General features: G+C 39.2%; 1 protein-coding gene across 1 annotated transcript; it reads left to right on the forward strand.

Annotated features, from left to right (window-relative positions):
• The first annotated feature begins 2,718 nt into the window (after positions 1–2,718).
• On the forward strand, positions 2,719–19,251 carry LOC135477493 (alkyldihydroxyacetonephosphate synthase, peroxisomal-like). The gene is made up of 20 exons (XM_064757616.1): positions 2,719–2,878; positions 3,324–3,413; positions 4,417–4,507; positions 4,738–4,858; positions 5,253–5,327; positions 5,770–5,841; positions 6,126–6,205; positions 6,422–6,502; positions 9,250–9,375; positions 9,816–9,924; positions 10,697–10,824; positions 11,085–11,136; positions 12,443–12,582; positions 13,045–13,094; positions 13,440–13,509; positions 13,758–13,819; positions 14,247–14,336; positions 15,528–15,627; positions 17,452–17,509; positions 17,992–19,251. Exons 1-20 carry the CDS (start codon positions 2,745–2,747, stop codon positions 18,126–18,128), a joined length of 1,866 nt encoding a protein of 621 aa, XP_064613686.1. The 5' UTR covers positions 2,719–2,744; the 3' UTR covers positions 18,129–19,251.
• Positions 19,252–19,859: the final 608 nt, after the last annotated feature.

A 19,859-nucleotide genomic window follows, 5' to 3' on the forward strand; every position in this document is an offset into this window, starting at 1 on the left:
ATTTGCTGTTTAAGTATTTACATGAACTGTTAAAATAAAACCCTAACTGAGGTAGATTGACAAGAGGTATTTCATCGGTTACGTGTGATCATTTGCCAACTATCGTACCGACGTCGCTGCTCTTGGTTTACTCCCTACATTGTAAACCTTTTATACTGGCTAGAACAGGAGAATACGATCTAGATAGGCCTACTGTTAACCCTATAGGCCTACTGCATCAGCTAGGAAAGGCGTCAACCAAGTACTCTATTATATCTTTCCCACCTTCAAGAAAATGACCACAATGTACGCTAATGTGAGTTATTAGATGAGTTTTGGGTTGTCGAGGGTCTAATTTAGGGATTTCGAAGTGCTTCATGCTATGTTATGGCCTAGATTGAGATGTGATCAAATTTGTGAACATGTTTAAAAAATCCACCTTGTCTTGACTTTCATTTCCGAGTCGTGATTATGTGTCTTAGAATTAATTCCCAAGAATAAACAAGAAGTCAAGAGCTATCACCAGGGCGACATAGATAGGAAGGGAACACGATAGCGTTGATATTTATAGCACAGCCACCAAGATATGGACAAAATTTGGCACAAAGATGCAAGATATACCAAAAAGAATTGGTATGATATCCCATAATATCTCACTAACAAAACCAAGGGCCTTCGGCAGGTGCCTGATAAAATTTCTGATTTAAGGCCGCAACGCTATGAATAGGGGAATTGGGAATTCAACCGGCCTAACTCTTTGTGGGTTCTTAGTGACAGTACGATTTTAATGATGCTTACAAATGTGGCCACTGGCGCAGTCCAACGTTCGTTGAAGACCACTTGCCTTTCACCAACATATCGGTGTGCATATCGTTGGTACATATGTAGGGAAAATGATCCTCGGCGTTTCAGTGAAAAATTCTTGAATGTGCCATTAAGCAAGAAATAAAATAAATAAACAAACTGATCGATCAAAGGGTCAATAAAAAACTAGATTGGAACAACCCGACCTTATTGGTCAAGAATCTGAATGTGTGCCAGCGCGTGAACCACCTAAGCCAGAGGGGCCTCTCGTTACACATTTTTCTGGACATCATAATAATTCGTTGTCAAGATGTAGTACATCGTATGTATAAGGTGCATACACATTCAGATACTGTCACAGAGATAGATGAACTGCCATTAATTGTTGTATATATAGATGCACCAGTATAGACAGAGATGAATGGCCATTATTGTGTATGTGGATACCACTGTAGACAAAAGTGAATTGTCATTCTTGTCTATATATATATATAGATATACATGTACCATTGTAGACACAGGTGAAAAGCCATTCTTGTCTTTATACAGATATACCATTATAGATACAAGTGAATTGCCATTTCTCGTCTACGTGTATATACAGATACACCATTATAGATACAAGTGAACTGTCATTCTTGTCTATAGATATACCATTGTAGACACAGGTTAATTGCCACCGTTGTGTACATGTATTGATATACCGTTAAAGAACTTGTATTGATTTTGTCCTTAGGGCCAGCAGGATATAGGATGCCCTTTCCTATAGTCTTTCCGGCAATATACACTCGCTTATCTTACCATAGCCACAAGCCATTCTTGGTGAAATGCGGCGAGGTACAGTCTAAATAAATCCTAGGTATACTATTTAAATCTCAATATAATGTATTCCAAATAGATGATAGGCTTGCCAAAGGTGGTATTTATATGGTACCTGGAGACGATTAAAAGCATATATAAAAACGCTTAAACATTATACTAACAGGTACCTGTATAGTTTGTTTAACATTTTCGGTCGTTGCATTAGCCCAAACATCTGTCAAAACTTGATACAGTAGGCCTATAGGCCAACAGATGGTAAAACGACACAATTACAAAGTCTGTTAGTTTATACAGTCTCCCCTGAAGTCCCTTAAATTTCGGAATTTCTCAACCTGATTGTATAAACAGGCTCTCCTAAAGTTCCTTAAATCTCTCAGCTTGATCATATGCGATTTCCGATGAAATGAGAAATCATACATGCGTATTAAGCTGGTCAGACTGTGGATGGTCGTCGTTTTCCCCCTTCCCGAGTTTCTACCAACCATAACGCTGGCCGTCAAAGCTGGCCTATAGGTGAAATATTCTTGAGTATAGTGTAAATAAAATAAATACTACGCCCGCTATTGACACAATACATGCAAATAAATAGACATCATATAGGCCTACATGTATAGGTCTACATGTACCAAAAGCAATTTGATAGATTTTCAACTCAGTTGCCCGTTACTTCGTTTTGTAATTGTTTCAGACCAATTGGGATATTTCATGAGACAAAGAGCCCCATCCGTTTCTCCCCTGGTAGCCCAGGTTCCCTCGCCCATCATTCATTCCTAGATAGATAGTCTTAGTGACCGGTACATATACATGAACAGATTGCGCAATTTGCGTTTTGCAATTTACAAGCATCAGTCTCTGAAAGGCGAATGGGAAATGGTCCCACGACTAGCCTTATATATGAATTCCACTCTTCAGATATGTTAACTGATATTATCAAACAATCAAATTTCTACAAACGTCACGTGGGCTAAACAAACATCTTTTAGCAACAGCTCCTCATTCCAAGAGAACCCAGATTGGCGTGTCAAGCATACAAGGGGAGATAATTCTTGACTATACTGCTCAGTGGCGTGATCTCCCCAGCCGCGAAGCAACCTTTGATACACACGTCAAGATTAGGGCATAGAAACTAATGCACTCACATGGCGGCAAGAGACCGGTTAGAAGTCATTCGTCGGCATTTGGTGCCAGCTGCAGGGAAAGACGAAGGTCCGGTCCCACGGGCCTGCAGCTCCTCTAGTCCCAGTCGGGATGTCCCGACCATCCCGAAAAGAAGGTGTGGTAACAGGTGCAACATATGCACGTTATTGGTGTACGCAGTACAACAACAACAACAACATCATATCCCTGTTAGAGTATGTGTGTGTAGGGTCAAAGGTCTTCAGACCGAGAGGAGATAGAGGGGCAGCTGGCTAGAGATGTAGACGTGGTGATGTAATATAATATTATATTGAAATGCCACAGATTCAGTTTGTGGCCCCAGCAATGGAGAAAGTGGATCAATATTATCAATAGGCTATGCCATTGCTAGTATTAGAAGAATATTATCAAGATTTGGTACCCTACCCAAGAATATTTCACTTATTCGAGTTTGAGGAAACCGGGCAGAGCCTAGAGGAAACCCACGATCATCTGCAGTGTTTTACGAAACAACATGCGTTAATGTACACAATTGTATTCTTACATACTGTACTGTATATTTTAATTTGTTTTTTCTTCAGGCAGGAACTTCTGAAGTGGAATGGCTGGGGATACAAAGATTCCAAATTTATTGTCAATAAGGATGGTCATGTGGAATTCACAGGGGAGAGGTAATCCAACAGTTTCCAAGCTGTTTAGTACGTCCTATATAGTCATTCAGATTGTTTAGTCACTTGTGAAAAATTGCTGTGCGAGGCACAAACCCTTGAGTAATCGCTTGTAACCTGCTGTCTGGCTACATTACAAGGCAAACATAAGTGGTGTCCTGAGGTCAAGTTGTCATGGTTTCTGTTAGTCAGGATATGGTGGTTTCCCAAGGTCAAGCTGCAGAGGTTTCCTCAGGTCAAGCTGTGATGCTTTCCTCAGGTCAAGCTGTGGTGGCATCCGCAAGCCAAGCTGTGAAGGTTTCCTCAGATGAAGCTGTTGTGGTTTCCTCAGGCGAAACTGCAGTAGCTTACTTGTGTTAAGCTGTGGTCAATTAAATGGTGGTGGTTTCCTCAAATCAGGCTGCAAGGTAATCTGTGGTGGTTTCCTTGGGTCAAGCTGTAGCAGTAATCGGGTTTCCTTACGTGTTTTTTCCTGTTGTCTAAACTGAATAACTGTTTTATGGAAGATATAACAGGTGACTGGGCCCTCCTGCTTATCTCCAAGGAGTAAGGTTATTAACCCCTGATCATTTTGCATTTTTGTCTAGAAATCTAGTGGAGTGTGCAATGATGCATATTTCAAAGTCATACCAAATATCTGCATTTCAACTCCAGCTCATGCTGGCTTCCTGTCCGGCCGTACGTGGAAGATCTGGCAGCAACCTGCGGATGGTCGTGGGTTTCTCCCAGGCTCTGCCTCCCATCATAATGCTGGCCGCCATCGTATAAGTGAAATATTCTTGAGTACGACATAAAACACCAATCAAGTAAATAAATAAAACAAATATCTGCAGAGATTGCCCTAACTGAAACCTGACAATATCATGTTACACCCTTGTTCCAGGTGGAAACCAATAAATTAGGTAAATAGGTACATGTAAATAAATAAATTGGCTCAGTGTTTGGTACAGTTTGACATTATTCCGGTTCTTTCACATACCTTTGACAGCACATATTCTTCTTACAGGTACAGGCTGAGTGGCTGTAAAATGCCCCTGCTCAGAGAGTGGATGATGTCCACAGTGGGAATAAGCCTAGATCATAAAACACCAGCACAGGTATTCTACATCACTATTTATACGTATGTGTTTGTTTGCGCTGAGAAATTGTGATGTTTACCTTCTGAATACATTTACGAGTCAGTTACGCACAAATTCAGATACCATTTCATGACATTGAAGAAATTCTTGTCCCCCATCCCGAGTCAGTACCATGACGTGTTGAGTTGACACTATTGGTGGCCCATTTTGTTAAATTCTGTATCGTGACTGTTCTTGGTTTATTACAGGAGGAGATTACGGCAGCTGATGTTCCCCCACCCATCAAAAATGAGGGGTTTATCTCGGATCTCCGCAGGACGCTCATCCCACATTCTGATGACTGTCAAGATCGCCTCTTCAGAGCTCATGGTGAGTAGTTCCATGGCCAAAACGTCTTTCTTACTTCTATTTGCAACTTAAAACAATGCTACTCTCTATCTTGAAATAAGTTTCTTCAGTGCGTAACAGCAAATTCTGTATTGAGAGTCTAAGAAAGGACCTGTTAAAAACATATTTGTGTAAGTTAGTTACATTTGATAACGTCTTTTTACACCTGGCCGTGCAGGATGTCATGGCAAGTTGGATTATTTTACAAGCTCATTCCAACATGCATGTATCCAAAATTATCCCAAAGCCATTACTTTGAAATGCTGCTGACTAAAATTAAGCCTACATAATACAGTGTTTATTTTCTTGCTTATCTTATGTTAGGAGTGTTGTTTTCTCAGGAACCTTTTACTTGACATCACTTCTGTGTTTTCAGGCCACACATTACATGAAGTGTTTATCCTGAGAGACAGTAACTTTGAAAGGATCCCGGATTTGGTTGTTTGGCCAAGTAAGTTTTCTTCCCGTGTATAACACAAGGCATATTATCTATATATTTTATTTTAGTTTCACAGTTGCTAAGTTCAAACAAAAGGATACACTTTTATCAGTATTTGTACTTACATACTCTCATTAAATCAAAACAGTTTCTAAGAGCATTCTATGAATTATTTGGTCTTTCGCATACAACCATAATTTCACAACCTTTTTGCATATAAATGAGCAACTTTTGGTGCAATTTATGCACATTGTTGATATGTTTTTGGTGACAGAACAACATTGGTTGGGTGTGCCAGTATCATGGCTTCACAAAAAGTATAATTGTGTCTTTCTACACAGAATAACACCTTCAGAATATACTTAAATAAACACCTTGCAAACATGCAAAATGGTTGAAGAATTACAGTTAGATATTATTTCAGCTACTGACTTGTTAATGGTGTGTCTTTCAGATTCTCACAGTGATGTGGAGAAGATAGTAAAACTGGCTACTGAACACAATGTAGTAATAATACCGTGTGGAGGTATGTGGTCATTGGTCTTAGACCAGAAATATTGAGTAACCTCCATGTATGGCATCTTTGTGATAAATGAGTTTTGATGACAAAAATATAAAGCTTGGCTTCTGTAGATGTTCCCTACATATCTTTTTGTGCGTATGTTTCTGTGGTGTGTAAATGTTTTGAGAATACATCTGTGAAGTGTAGTATTTTTGTATTAATTTCAATGCTCATTTAGTGATAGCAGTTTGTCTAAGTTGACATGAATGTATTTGTATTTGATTTTACAAGTGTATTTTGTGTGACAGGAGGTACCAGTGTTACAGGCGGTCTCTTGTGCCCTGCTGGAGAAACAAGAATGATTATCTCCCTTGATTTGACACAGATGGTGAGTTTTGTAGGTGAATTTCTAGTAGCTGCAGATTGTCACTTCAGCAAATTCTCAGGTGTATATGTAATGTGTGTTAAGTTTATGTTAATGGAAGAAATATGGTTGAGACATGCCACATATTGTATCAGTTATGAGTACATATTCTGCTTGTGAAAGAAGTAATTCATTCCAGATTTATTTTCATGTGAACAAAATATTACATTTTTTAACTAGAACAAAATTTTATGGGTGGATGAGAAGAACTTGACGATGTGTGCAGAGGCAGGGATCATAGGTCAAGATCTGGAGAGGAAGGTAAGAATTGTCATATAATGTATAGCATGGCAGTGGTGGGAAAGTGGAAGAAAATACCAGTGATGTTCTTTTGTTTTCACCTGTGATGTATGCCTCTTTTATGTGTTCAGAGCCTGTAAACAGGTTCTGAAGCAGACTGTGTGCTCACAGAGCCTGTGAAGTTTTGTGTTTTCACCTGTATTGCATGCTTCATTTCCATGCGGATAGCCTGTGTACAAATGCCGAAACAGACTACATGTATTTACCTGTCACCTGATTGTACATGTACATGTAGCTGTTACCTATGTATGTGTAGCTGTTGTGTCATTTCTGAGAGGCTGTCTAATCCAGACCTAACTTGTCTAAGCCGCATTCCTGTTTTCACCTGTGTATATACAAGTACAGACCATGAAGCAGACCACATGTATTTACCTGTTTTCACCTGTGTATATAAATGTACAGACCACATAGAAGACCACATGTATTTACCTGTTTTCACCTGTGTATATAAAATGTACAGACCACGAAGGGGACCACATGTATTTTCCTGTTTTCACCTGCATATATAAATGTACAGGCCATGAAGGGGACCACATGTATTTTCCTGTTTTCACCTGTGTATATAAATGTACAGACCACGAAGGGGACCACATGTATTTTCCTGTTTTCACCTGCATATATAAATGTACAGACCACAAAGGGGACCACATGTATTTTCCTGTTTTCACCTGTGTATATACATGTACAGACCATGAAGGAGACCACATGTATTTAGCTGTTTTCACCTGTGGACATACATGTACAGACCACGAAGCAGACCACATGTATTTTCCTGTTTTCACCTGCATACATGTATATAAATGTACAGACCATGAAGGGGACCACATGTATTTTCCTGTTTTCACCTGCGTATATAAATGTACAGACCACAAAGGGGACCACATGTATTTTCCCGTTTTCACCTGCGTATATAAATGTACAGACCACGAAGGGGACCACGTGTATTTTCCTGTTTTTACCTGTGTATATACATGTACAGACCATGAAGGGGACCACATGTATTTTCCTGTTTTCACCTGCATATATAAATGTACAGACCATGAAGGGGACCACATGTATTTTCCTCTTTTCACCTGTGTATATAAATGTACAGACCACGAAGGGGACCACATGTATTTTCCTGTTTTCACCTGCGTATATAAATGTACAGACCACAAAGGGGACCACATGTATTTTCCTGTTTTCACCTGTGTATATAAATGTACAGACCATGAAGGAGACAGCATGTATTTAGCTGTTTTCACCTGTGTATATATATACATACGCAGACCATGAAGGAGACCACATGTATTTAGCTGTTTTCACCTGTGTATATACATGTACAGACCATGAAGCAGACCACATGTATTTAGCTGTTTTCACCTGCGTATATAAATGTACAGACCACGAAGGGGACCACATGTATTTTCCTGTTTTCACCTGTGTATATACATGTACAGACCATGAAGGAGACCACATGTATTTTCCCGTTTTCACCTGCATATAAAAATGTACAGACCACGAAGGGGACCACGTGTATTTTCCTGTTTACACCTGTGTATATACATATGCAGACCATGAAGCAGACCACATGTATTTTCCTATTTTTACCTGTGTATATACATGTGCAGACCATGAAGGAGACCACATGTATTTAGCTGTTTTCACCTGTGTATATACATGTACAGACCATGAAGGAGACCACATGTATTTTCCTGTTTTCACCTGTGTATATACATATACAGACCACGAAGGGGACCACATGTATTTTCCAGTTTTCACCTGTGTATGTACAAGTACAGATGATGAAGCAGACCACGTATTTTCCTATTTTCACCAGTGTATATAAATGTACAGACCATGAAGCACACCACATGTATTTACCTATTTTCACCTGTGTATATAAATGTACAGGCCATGAAGCAGACCACATGTATTTTCCTTTTTTCACTTGTGTATATAGATGTACAGACCATATGTATTTTCCTGTTTTCATCTATCTGTATACATACACAGACCATGAAGCAGACAACATGTATTTTCCTTTTTTCACCAGTGTATATAAATGTACAGACCATGAAGCACACCACATGTATTTACCTATTTTCACCTGTGTATATAAATGTACAGGCCATGAAGCAGACCACATGTATTTTCCTTTTTTCACTTGTGTATATAGATGTACAGACCATATGTATTTTCCTGTTTTCATCTATCTGTATACATACACAGACCATGAAGCAGACAACATGTATTTTCCTTTTTTCACCAGTGTATATAAATGTACAGACCATGAAGCACACCACATGTATTTACCTATTTTCACCTGTGTATATAAATGTACAGGCCATGAAGCAGACCACATGTATTTTCCTTTTTTCACTTGTGTATATAGATGTACAGACCATATGTATTTTCCTGTTTTCATCTATCTATATACATACACAGACCATGAAGCAGACAACATGTATTTACCTGTGTATATACACATACAGACCATGAAACAGACAACCTGTTTTTACCTGTGTATGTTATACATGCAGACCATGAAGCAGACAACATGTATTTACCTGTGTATATACACATACAGACCATGAAACAGACAACCTGTTTTTACCTGTGTATGTTATACATGCAGACCATGAAGCAGACCACATATTATATATTTGTTTTCACCTGTGTACGTGTACATGTAGAGATTATGTTTTGACCTGTGATGTATATTTCAGTTGGGTGCTAAGGGCTTCTGCACAGGTCATGAACCTGATTCTATGGAGTTCAGCTCCCTGGGTGGATGGGTAGCAACAAGAGCTTCTGGCATGAAGAAAAATATTTATGGCAATATTGAAGAGTTGGTGAGCATTTCTTTGGTTCTTTAAATGCTTTGAATAAAATAAAACATAAACTATAAATTTAATTCTATGATAATAGTTTGGAAGAGATTAATTCCATGGGGCCCTCAGTTAGCGGTTAGTGGGCTAGCATAGCATAGTGATGCAAAAGCCTCTCACCAATGTAGTCACTTGGAGTTCAGGCCTAGCTCTTGCTGGCTTCATCTTCAGTCGTACATGTATGTAAAAGGTCTTCCAGCAACCTGCAAATGATCGTGGGTATCCTTCAGACCCCTGGTTTCCTCCCACCATAATGCTGGCCACCATTGTATAAGTGAAATATTCAGATAAATAAAAAAGTGACTGGATTTCATATGCTTGCTGGTGCATTTCTGATGTGTTTTCTGCACACTTTTTATGTTGACTAAGAAATCTTAGTAATACTCAGAAGTTTTCCATTACAGGTTGTCCACGTGAAGTGTGTAACCCCCAGGGGAGTAATGCAGAAGAGCTGTCAGGTTCCCCGCATCTCCAGTGGACCGGATATTCATCACTTCATTTTGGGCTCAGAAGGTAGACTATCACAAATTAGCACAATTTATTGTCTGTCAGTCACAATCTTTCTCTGTGTGACTGGGATTATCATAGCACAACTAACTAGAAGTTTTCACACTTTAAATCCAATCCCTGTCCCTCACACGCATTCAGTTACAATTGGCCATCATCAGTTGGCCACAGCCAATTGGCCATCGACTGGAATTCCACTCTCACTGGTTCTGTTGTACCAAGGTTTTGTCCAGGTTCTGCCTGATATCCTCTACCCAAAAATCTGACCATTTTTGTTAGAGGGAAACATACCTGGTTGCAGTGTTCTGCCACTTATCAAATCAGTAAGTGAATTAAATTTTTCTGGAATCATTTAATTATAATGGATGAATCTAGGAATGATTGTGGGTTTCCCCTTGACTGTGCCAGGTTTCCCCTTGACTGTGCCAGGTTTCCCCTTGACTGTGCCAGGTTTCCCCTTGACTGTGCCAGGTTTCCCATTGACTGTGCCAGGTTTCCCCTTGACTGTGCCAGGTTTCTTCCTTCCTTAAAGCTGGTATAAATGAAATATACAGTGTAAAACAGCAGTCGGATAAATAAATAATCATAACTTATTAGTTATTGTGTTGGTGACTAATAGTTTGCTAGCTTTAATATTTCCTTGGGAGACATTTACATTTAATGCAATTGATATGTGAGTAAAACAAAGAAGGTTAATGTGAGCCATTGTTTCTGGGGACATTTTCTTCTGGTGGATATGCATCGTGTTAAACCGAACTAAATATTGACCATTTTCCAGGAACATTAGGTGTTGTCACAGAAGTGACAATGAAAATTCGACCCATCCCGCCCTGTAAAAAGTATGGCTCAATTGTCTTCCCTACCTTCGACCAAGGTGTCGGGTGCTTGAGGGAGATAGCTAGACAGGTAAGATTTCGCCTAATTTTGTAAAAGTACATGTACTTAACAAGTGTCGGCTTTATCTTTCCATCTCCAGTCATGTTGTCAACAGTATTACACATTTTTACATATCTTAGTTTCTTATCCTGGTCTCAGGTGATAGAAATTGGGGCTGAGGAGTGTGTAAAGCACAGTGAAAATGTAAATATCCTCACATTATATTGCTGTATAACTGCACATTATGTATCACCTGTGATAACTAGTGCAGTGTTTTGTCTTACCTGCAGAGATGTGCTCCTGCTTCAATCAGACTGATGGATAATGAACAGTTTCAGTTTGGTAAGTTCCTGCTGTTGTATGTTAGAAAATAGAACACTTCCAGCAAACACGGGTAAATTCCATACTAATACAGTATGTTTACTGTTAATACAGTACTTGGGGTGGTAAATTCAGGACATACAAAAAGCAGTACCTGGAGTGGTAAAGGCAGGACTAGTACAGTAATACAGTCTAAAGAGTTGTAAAGTCAGTACTAATACAGTAATACAGTATCTGGGGTGGTATAGTCAGTGTTTACTAATAATACAGTAATGCAGTACCTGGAATGGTAAAGTCAGGACTATTACAGTAATGCAGTACCTGGGGTGGTAAAGTCAGTACCAATACAGTAATACAGTACCTGGAGTGGTAAAGTCAGTGTTTACTGACTTTACCACCCCATTCAGTAATACAGTACCTGGGGTGGTAAAGTCAGGACTAAGACAGTAATGCAGTACCTGGGGTGGTGAAGTCAGAACTAGTAGAGTAATACAGCACTGTGAATGGTAAAGTCAGTACTAATACAGTACATGGAGTGGTAAAGTCAGGACCAGTGCAGTACCTGGAGTGGTAAAGTCAGGGCTAATACAGTAATACAGTACCTGGGGTGGTGAAGTCAGGACTAATACAGTAAACCAGAATCTGCAGTGGTCAAGTCAGGAATAATACAGTAATGCAGTAACTGAGGTGGTAAAGTCAGGACTAATACAGTAATGCAGTGCCTGGGGTGGTAAAGTCAGAACCAGTAGAGTGATACCGCACTGTGAATGGTAAAGCCACTACTAATACAGTACCTGGGGTGGTAAAGTCAGGAATAATACAGTAAACCAGAACCTACAGTGGTCAAGTCAGGAATAATACAGTCAACCAGAACCTGCAGTGGTAAAGTCAGGAATAATACAGTAAACCAGAACCTGCAGTGGTAAAGTCAGGAATAATACAGTAAACCAGAACCTGCAGTGGTAAAGTCAGGAATAATATAGTCAATCAGAACCTGCAGTGGTAAAGTCAGGAATAATACAGTAAACCAGAACCTACAGTGGTAAAGTCAGGAATAATACAGTCAACCAGAACCTGCAGTGGTCAAGTCAGGAATAATACAGTCAACCAGAACCTACAGTGGTAAAGTCAGGAATAATACAGTAAACCAGAACCTGCAGTGGTAAAGTCAGGACTAATGCAGTCAACCAGAACCTACAGTGATAAAGTCAGGAATAATACAGTAAATCAGAACCAGCAGTGGTAAAGTGGTGTCAGTGAAATGTTGTTGAAAACCCCAATCAAATAAATAAATACATTCATATATGTGAACATTCTTCTATTTCAGGTCATGCCCTTAAACCAGAGGCCAATTCCATGCTGTCAAGTTTTGTGGATGGCATAAAGAAGTTCTACATCACAAAGCTGAAAGGATTTGATCCTCATAAGTTGGCTGTTGCCACTCTTCTGTTTGAAGGCACCAAGGAGGTAAGAAAAACGTTGTAGTTGTAAAATCCTATGAAGTTCTAGTTGTCCAAGGATGAGACTTCAGCTGATTTTAGGGAAAATCAGGGTTTTCAAGGAACAGTACTGGTATCTAATCTTTGACCAAGATTGGCGAAAGTAATCATTCCACTAATGGGGGTCAGCTAGTGGAAGAAATTTCAGCGTATTTTGAAGAAAGAGGCCAGTTCTAGAATAAGCTTTAGTCATCTGCACGCCATGTTTATGTATGTTTGGTACTAATGTGATTAAATGTGTTTGAAAAGTGAGTTTAAAACAAGTTGATGTGTGCTAGTGGAAAGGTCAACATAAATTGTGATTGACAGTGTTTTCTTTCAATAAATTTGTCAGCTTTTCAAAGTGCCTATTTTCCAGTCAGCCAAATAATTCTGTACCATGAACATGTGGGGCCTATTTCAGAAAAATGACATTTTTCATTTGTGACAGGAAGTGGCTGCTCAGGAGAAAAGGGTATATGAAATAGCCTCCAAATTTGGGTAAGACACAAGTGATAGATTTTTCTAGCTTCAATACAATGTGTGTGGTATTGACATGCATGAAACTTTTGTTAGTGGTTTACTTGTAATTAGTGAAATATTCCTGTGCTCGGCATAAAATACCAATCAAATCACGTAGAAACAATGTCAGAAATGTCCAGGAGTAGCCTACTACAAAATGTCTGTCGACTAGTTTGGTGTCAAAAGATGTGGATAAGAGAGACATGTTAAACTGGCTAACAGCGTCATGTATAGGATAATTAATTGAATTAATTTGTGGATAAATTTAGCTTCTGCTTTTTCAAGTTTTTGCATGTCTGTAGATGTCTATTCTTCCTCCTGTAGGGGACTACCTGGGGGAGAGGACAATGGACAGAGAGGGTATATGCTTACCTTTGTCATAGCATATCTAAGGGTATGTCATTCACATAATTGTTTGTGATATTCCAGGTGTTAATTTTCAAGGGAGAATAATTAGGCAAGCTATTGCATTCTGAACCATTCTTAACTGTTAAAACGATTTAATGAGAACTTCTGTTCCATAAAACTGATCTCTGACATACACCTACAATGTATAATATTATGTCACATGAACAAGAAATGTGCATCAGAGATGAACTGTAAGTTTATTTCCTTGAAAATATTTTCTGTTTGATTCATCAGGACTTGGGATTTGATTATTACATTGTGGCCGAATCGTTTGAGACCTCAGTTCCGTGGGACAGGTGAGTTGGCTTGATTGCACCTGACTGCTTGTCACAGTGCTGCATGACTGTAACATACTAACATGGACAGTGTACCTCTCATGTTGTGTAAGTATCGTGTCAGGATGTTACCTGACAGGGTACAACGGCCATGTGTTTGTTATAAATATATTACAGGTATTTGAAGACACTTAATGAGAATGCTTGAGAAGTGAGATGTATTACTATCTCCTACCAGTGTACATTGAGTGGCATGATACATCTTTCAGCTGAATATTTTACATTTGACTCTTTAATCGGGCAAATATGTTTCACCTATATTATTTAGTTTTCCTTGTCTCAAAAGAGTTTCAGTCACATAATTTAGGTTTTCTTTTGCTGTAATCTGGATGTAGGTTAGTTTTGTTGTCGTTCTGTCTGTGTGATACCAGCAGTACTCTTATTTCAGGGTGCTGGACTTGTGTCGTAATGTGAAAGACCGGCTGGGTCGGGAATGTAAGGAAAAGGGCGTCCAGTTCCCACCCTATGCTACATGCAGGTGAGGCTCACTAGGGAGGTGTTTGTGCCTGAGGTAAAACAGAACGTCTTAGAGTTCAAATTCCATACTATACTTGTACAATGTAGCAAACCGCTCTCGTGGAGGTGAGGCTCACAAAAGTTTTTGTACCTGAAATAGAACAAAATTTCCTTACAATGCTTGTACAATGCTTGTAACATACTACCCTCTCCATGTGAAGCTGGGGCCTGCATGGCCGACAGGGTTAGCATGCCATAGCGGCAATCTCTCACCAATGCGGTGCTGTGAGTCAAGTCCAGCTTTTGCTGGCTTCTTCTCCAGCTGTACGTGGGAAGGTCTGCAGCAGCCTGCGGATGGTAGTGGGATTCCCTGGGGCTGTGCCTGGTTTCCTCCCACCATAATGCTGGCCGTCGTCGTATAATTGAAATATTCTGGAGTACGGCGTAAAACACCAATCAAATAAATAAATATATGTAAAGCTGATCAGCTGAAGGTTGAGTTGGTTGAAGGTTAACTGGACAAATGTGATAAAATGGACGTGATCGCTCCACATTTCTGACCTATTCAAACTGGTTCCTAGCTGTCGATCTATGTTGGTATGCTGCTGTGGTTGTGAACTGCCTCTTTGCTTTTAGGAGCACAACTCTGGAGAAACAGTGGCATATCACAGAAAGTTAATATTTTTGTTTGATTGGTGTTTTATGCCATACTAAAGAATATTTTACTTATACGATGGCATCCAGCCTTATGGTGGGAGGAAGCTGACAGAGCCCGGGAAAAACCCCAGGCCACAACCATATCACAGAAAAGTATGAAGGAGCACAAGACTTTGACAGACATGTTTTACGCAGGCAATGTTCCCCCCACTGTTCAGACTGCCAGGTAATATACCAGTGTGCCTTCATGTAAAACAGAAACTTCCAGCACAAAAGAACAATGAAGAACTGGAGGAAGCCTTCGCCTTAGCATCATATTATTCTTGTTGTAGTAAAATTTTGGCACAAACTCTCTCTGGCTGTACGTGGGAAAGTCTGACAGCAACGTGTGGATTGTCGGGAGTTTCCTCCAGACTCTGCGTGGTTTCCTCCCACCATAATGCTGGCTGCCATCGCATAAGTGAAATATTCCTGAGTACGGCGTAAAACACCAGTCAGATAAGTAATAGTTTTAGCCCAAAGTTGAAAATGAAGTTATATATGTCCTCTGCTGTAGAGTCACCCAAACCTATGATGCTGGAGCCTGTGTATATTTCTACTTCGCATTTAACTACAGAGGACTGAACAACCCAGTGGAAGTGTATGAAGACATTGAGGTTTGTTGGCTTTGAAGTCCGGAACAAATTACTCCAGTTTAAAATTTTTGTTTTAACAGAGGGCTCTAGAATAGAATTCTGCTGTAACTTATTGAAACTTGTTTCAAAAATGGGAACATGAAGGCTAACTCCATGTGGATGCCCCAGTAAGTGAGAAAAAAAAAATATTGAAATCTGCCAGACTGATCAGAATCTACTTATTCAAGCCTGAAGTCTGCAGCTTGACATCATAGCCAAAGTGATGATGTAATGCTGTTATGATAGCCTGCCATTGCAGCCAAAATGATGATGTAATGCTGTCACAACCGCCTGCCATTGCAGCCAAAATGATGATGTAATGCTGTCACAACCGCCTGCCATTGCAGCCAAAATGATGATGTAATGCTGTCACAACGCCTGCCATTGCAGCCAAAATGATGACGTAATGCTGTCACAACCGCCTGCCATTGCAGCCAAAAGGATGATGCAATGCTGTTACAGTAGCCTGTCATTACAGCCAAAATGATGATGTAATGCTGCCACAACCGCCTGCCATTGCAGCCAAAATGATGATGTAATGCTGTCACAACCGCCTGCCATTGCAGCCAAAATGATAACGTAATGCTGTCACAACCACCTGCCATTGCAGCCAAAATGATGATGTAATGCTGTCACAACCACCTGCCATTGCAGCCAAAATGATGATGTAATGCTGTCACAACCGCCTGCCATTGCAGCCAAAATGATGACGTAATGCTGTCACAACCGCCTGCCATTGCAGCCAAAATGATGACGTAATGCTGTCACAACCGCCTGCCTTTGCAGCCAAAATGATGATGCAATGCTGTTATGACAGCCTGCCATTGCAGCCAAAGTGATGATGTAATGCTGTCACAACCGCCTGCCATTGCAGCCAAAATGATGATGCAATGCTGTTACGACAGCCTGCCATTGCAGCCAAAGTGATAAAGTAATGCTCTTACTTGCCTGCCATTGCAGCCAAAATGATGATGCAATGCTGTTACAACCGCCCGCTATTGCAGCCAAAATGATGATGCAATGCTGTTACAACAGCCTGTCATTACAGCCAAAATGATAACGTAATGCTGTCACAACCACCTGCCATTGCAGCCAAAGTGATGATGTAATGCTGTCACAACCGCCTGCCATTGCAGCTAAAGTGATGATGTAATGCTGTTACAACCGCCCGCCATTGCAGCGAAAATGATGATGCAATGCTGTTACAACAGCCTGTCATTACAGCCAAAATGATGTAATGCTGTCACGACATCCTGACATTACAGCTAAAATGATGACATAATGCTGTCACGACAGCCTGCCATTATAGTCAAAATGATGACGTAATGCTGTCATGACATCCTGCCATTATAGCCAAAATTATGACATAATGCTGTCCCGACATCCTGACATTACCCACTGTTTTCAGAGAAGTGTTTTGTCTTTGGGCCCAAAATTCTGAAAAATAGGTTTTTAACTTTACCTTGACAATTTGAACCCTATGAATTTAGCAGTCAGGCAGTTTGTCAAGGACTCAGGGCTGTTGGTTATGATGGCATGATGTCATAATGTTGGCTTCCACTCAGTACTTATGATCAACTTTATACTATTATACAAAAAAAAACTATCATGAATTTGAGTTTCTTAGACTTGAGTATAATGTCTTTCAGATCATAGATGCTACTTTAACAAAGGGACTTAGTTTTCGTGTGAATGTGTTGATGCATCCTACAAATGTGTTGCTTTTGAAAGAAGCACCCAAGCAAAATATTTTAAATTATGTGTCTGATATTTTATCTTTTTATATGTATATTTTCAACCTTTCAGGCTTTGGCCAGGGATGAAATACTGGCGAATGGTGGGAGTATTTCTCATCACCATGGAGGTAATGTGTTTTCCAGTTTTTCCTCTCATGTAAAAATGTTTGTACTCTGGAATTCAAATTGTTAAGATATAGTATCTTACAATATCTAAACTTTTAATAAAAGGAATACATATATACTATTGCATTTTATATGTGTTAACTTCTTAATAACCAGAATCTTCAAGAAAATATAGTTCTAATCATGCCCATCGTCATACCTTGTAACTTTAATTCCTCAACCTTTTTGCATATAAAATAGCAACTTGCAGTTTGATCTATGTACCTTTTTAATATGATTTGGGGAGCAAACCCATTTGTTGACTTGGTCAGTTCTAGGGCTTCCCAAAAAGTATAATCTCATTAGTCTATTCAGGACCATGCACTCAGAAAATACGTTAATAAACACCTTGCAAACATGCGAAAGGATTGAAGAATTACAGTATGAAATATTTGAAGTTTTCTTGCCAGCCATCTATACTGTAGGTATAATTTTGTCTTTTCAGTTGGGAAGATAAGGAAGAAGTTTTTGCGCAAGACAATAGGGAATGTGGGTCTTGGAACTCTCCAGGCTGTGAAGGAATACATAGACCCCCAAAACATTTTTGCTAACAACAACTTGATGATGGACAACCCTTATTAACGGTCGAGTCTGTGAAAACCTGATGAAAAGAAAACACAGGCTTTATTCAAAGAAATTCATAATTCAGTGTAACATTTTTAAATAGTCTTTTGATTATGTACTAAAAATTAATTTATGAAGTTTTGGGAATGGGTGACTAGATTTCTGATTAAAACTTGGTATTAGGGTCTGACCGAATATGAAGAAAGCAGTTGGTTGGGTTTACCTATAACATTCAGGCTAATCCACAGCAGTGTCCGTGCACAGAAACAGAGACCTGATATGCAAAAATTTTGACATGAAAGAGATACATGGCACATATGCCTGCAGCCTCTTAAATCTTGCCGATTTCTGTTTGTGGTTAAAAATGAAGAAGATTTTGTCCTGTTATACCCAAAGGGAAGGCAACTTGTGCTTGAAGAGGGTCCCTAAGATTATACAACTCTTGAAACCAACCCTTGCATTTAGGGGAATATTAAGCCACTGAACATTTTGTATGGTGCTAGTCTTATAATTTCGTGGCATTTCTTTTTAAACCTCAAATCCTGCTCCTAGAAAGTATCAGTTTGGTGCAGGGTGTTGTTCAAATTATTTTCCTGGAATGAAAGTATATAACTTTGGGAGTCCACTCTCACAGAGGGATGTACCATTTGGTCTGTATTTATATTGATAGATGTTTAGGTGAATGAGCCTATGTATGAATCTGCATCTATCTGCATTAAAACTTACAGTGTACAGTGAATGTAAACATCTGTGTGACATAATTTATATATTACATGTCCTCAAGTGTAGTTCACTTGAAACATTTACTCCATTTTCTCTGTATGCAAAGTATGATACAATTTATCAGTATTTTTGAACATTGGTTCACATCGACGGTAATACTAAAAATACACGTTTTGCCTGATGAAGAATGGTGTAATGATGTTATTAAAACTTGATACAATTGGATAAATTTTATATTCACTTGTGATAATGGAATCTTTTTAATGTGTAAAGTGATACAGCTCCTGAAATACAAGTAGGTCATAATCCCATTACACCATACAAATCTGCTGACCCACAGATGGGTTGAATTCTATTACATGCACTTGGTCCATGTAAAACTTAGCTCTCATTGAATACATTGGCATTTAATCATGTTCTCATCAACTGCCAGTTGTAGTTCAATAATAAAAATCACTAAATACTATCACTTATGATAAATTGTCAGAACAAATGCTTTCATGTGAATAAAAATTATTCTGAAAATCTTTCTTTAGGATGTAATTTGTTATGTTTGTTCTGTGTTGTAGCTTTGACATGGAAAAAGAAAAACATTTCTTTCATACCGTTCCAATCTGAGCTCAGCAGTACATCATAATATATATAAACTTTTATATTGCTGTCATGTGGCAATAAGACATGTCATACATATGCAGGTATTAAGTATCTAGGTCAACTGCAATGGCCTAAGATTGTTGTTGATTGGTCTAAAATGCATAACCTCTGCAGAGGGAGTGAACGAGAACAGCAGCAAAAGCTGCATGAAATGTGCCGTTTTTGCCTCATTTTCTTCACTCTTGGGGGTAGAATAGACTTTAACACCTTTGTCTTGGTGTTTGTTGTGTAACCTGATACTGCTGAAACTTGCTTTGTACTGAGTCAAATCAAGTCAACAAGATCAGGTTACAACAAACACCAAGACAAAGGTGTTAAACACTTAATCTAAAAAACCAGAAGATGCCCTCATGATGAACAACCCTTCATGCA

This window comes from Liolophura sinensis, chromosome 1 (genome assembly GCF_032854445.1).
Source record: "Liolophura sinensis isolate JHLJ2023 chromosome 1, CUHK_Ljap_v2, whole genome shotgun sequence".
Classification (NCBI taxonomy): Eukaryota; Metazoa; Mollusca; class Polyplacophora; order Chitonida; family Chitonidae; genus Liolophura; species Liolophura sinensis.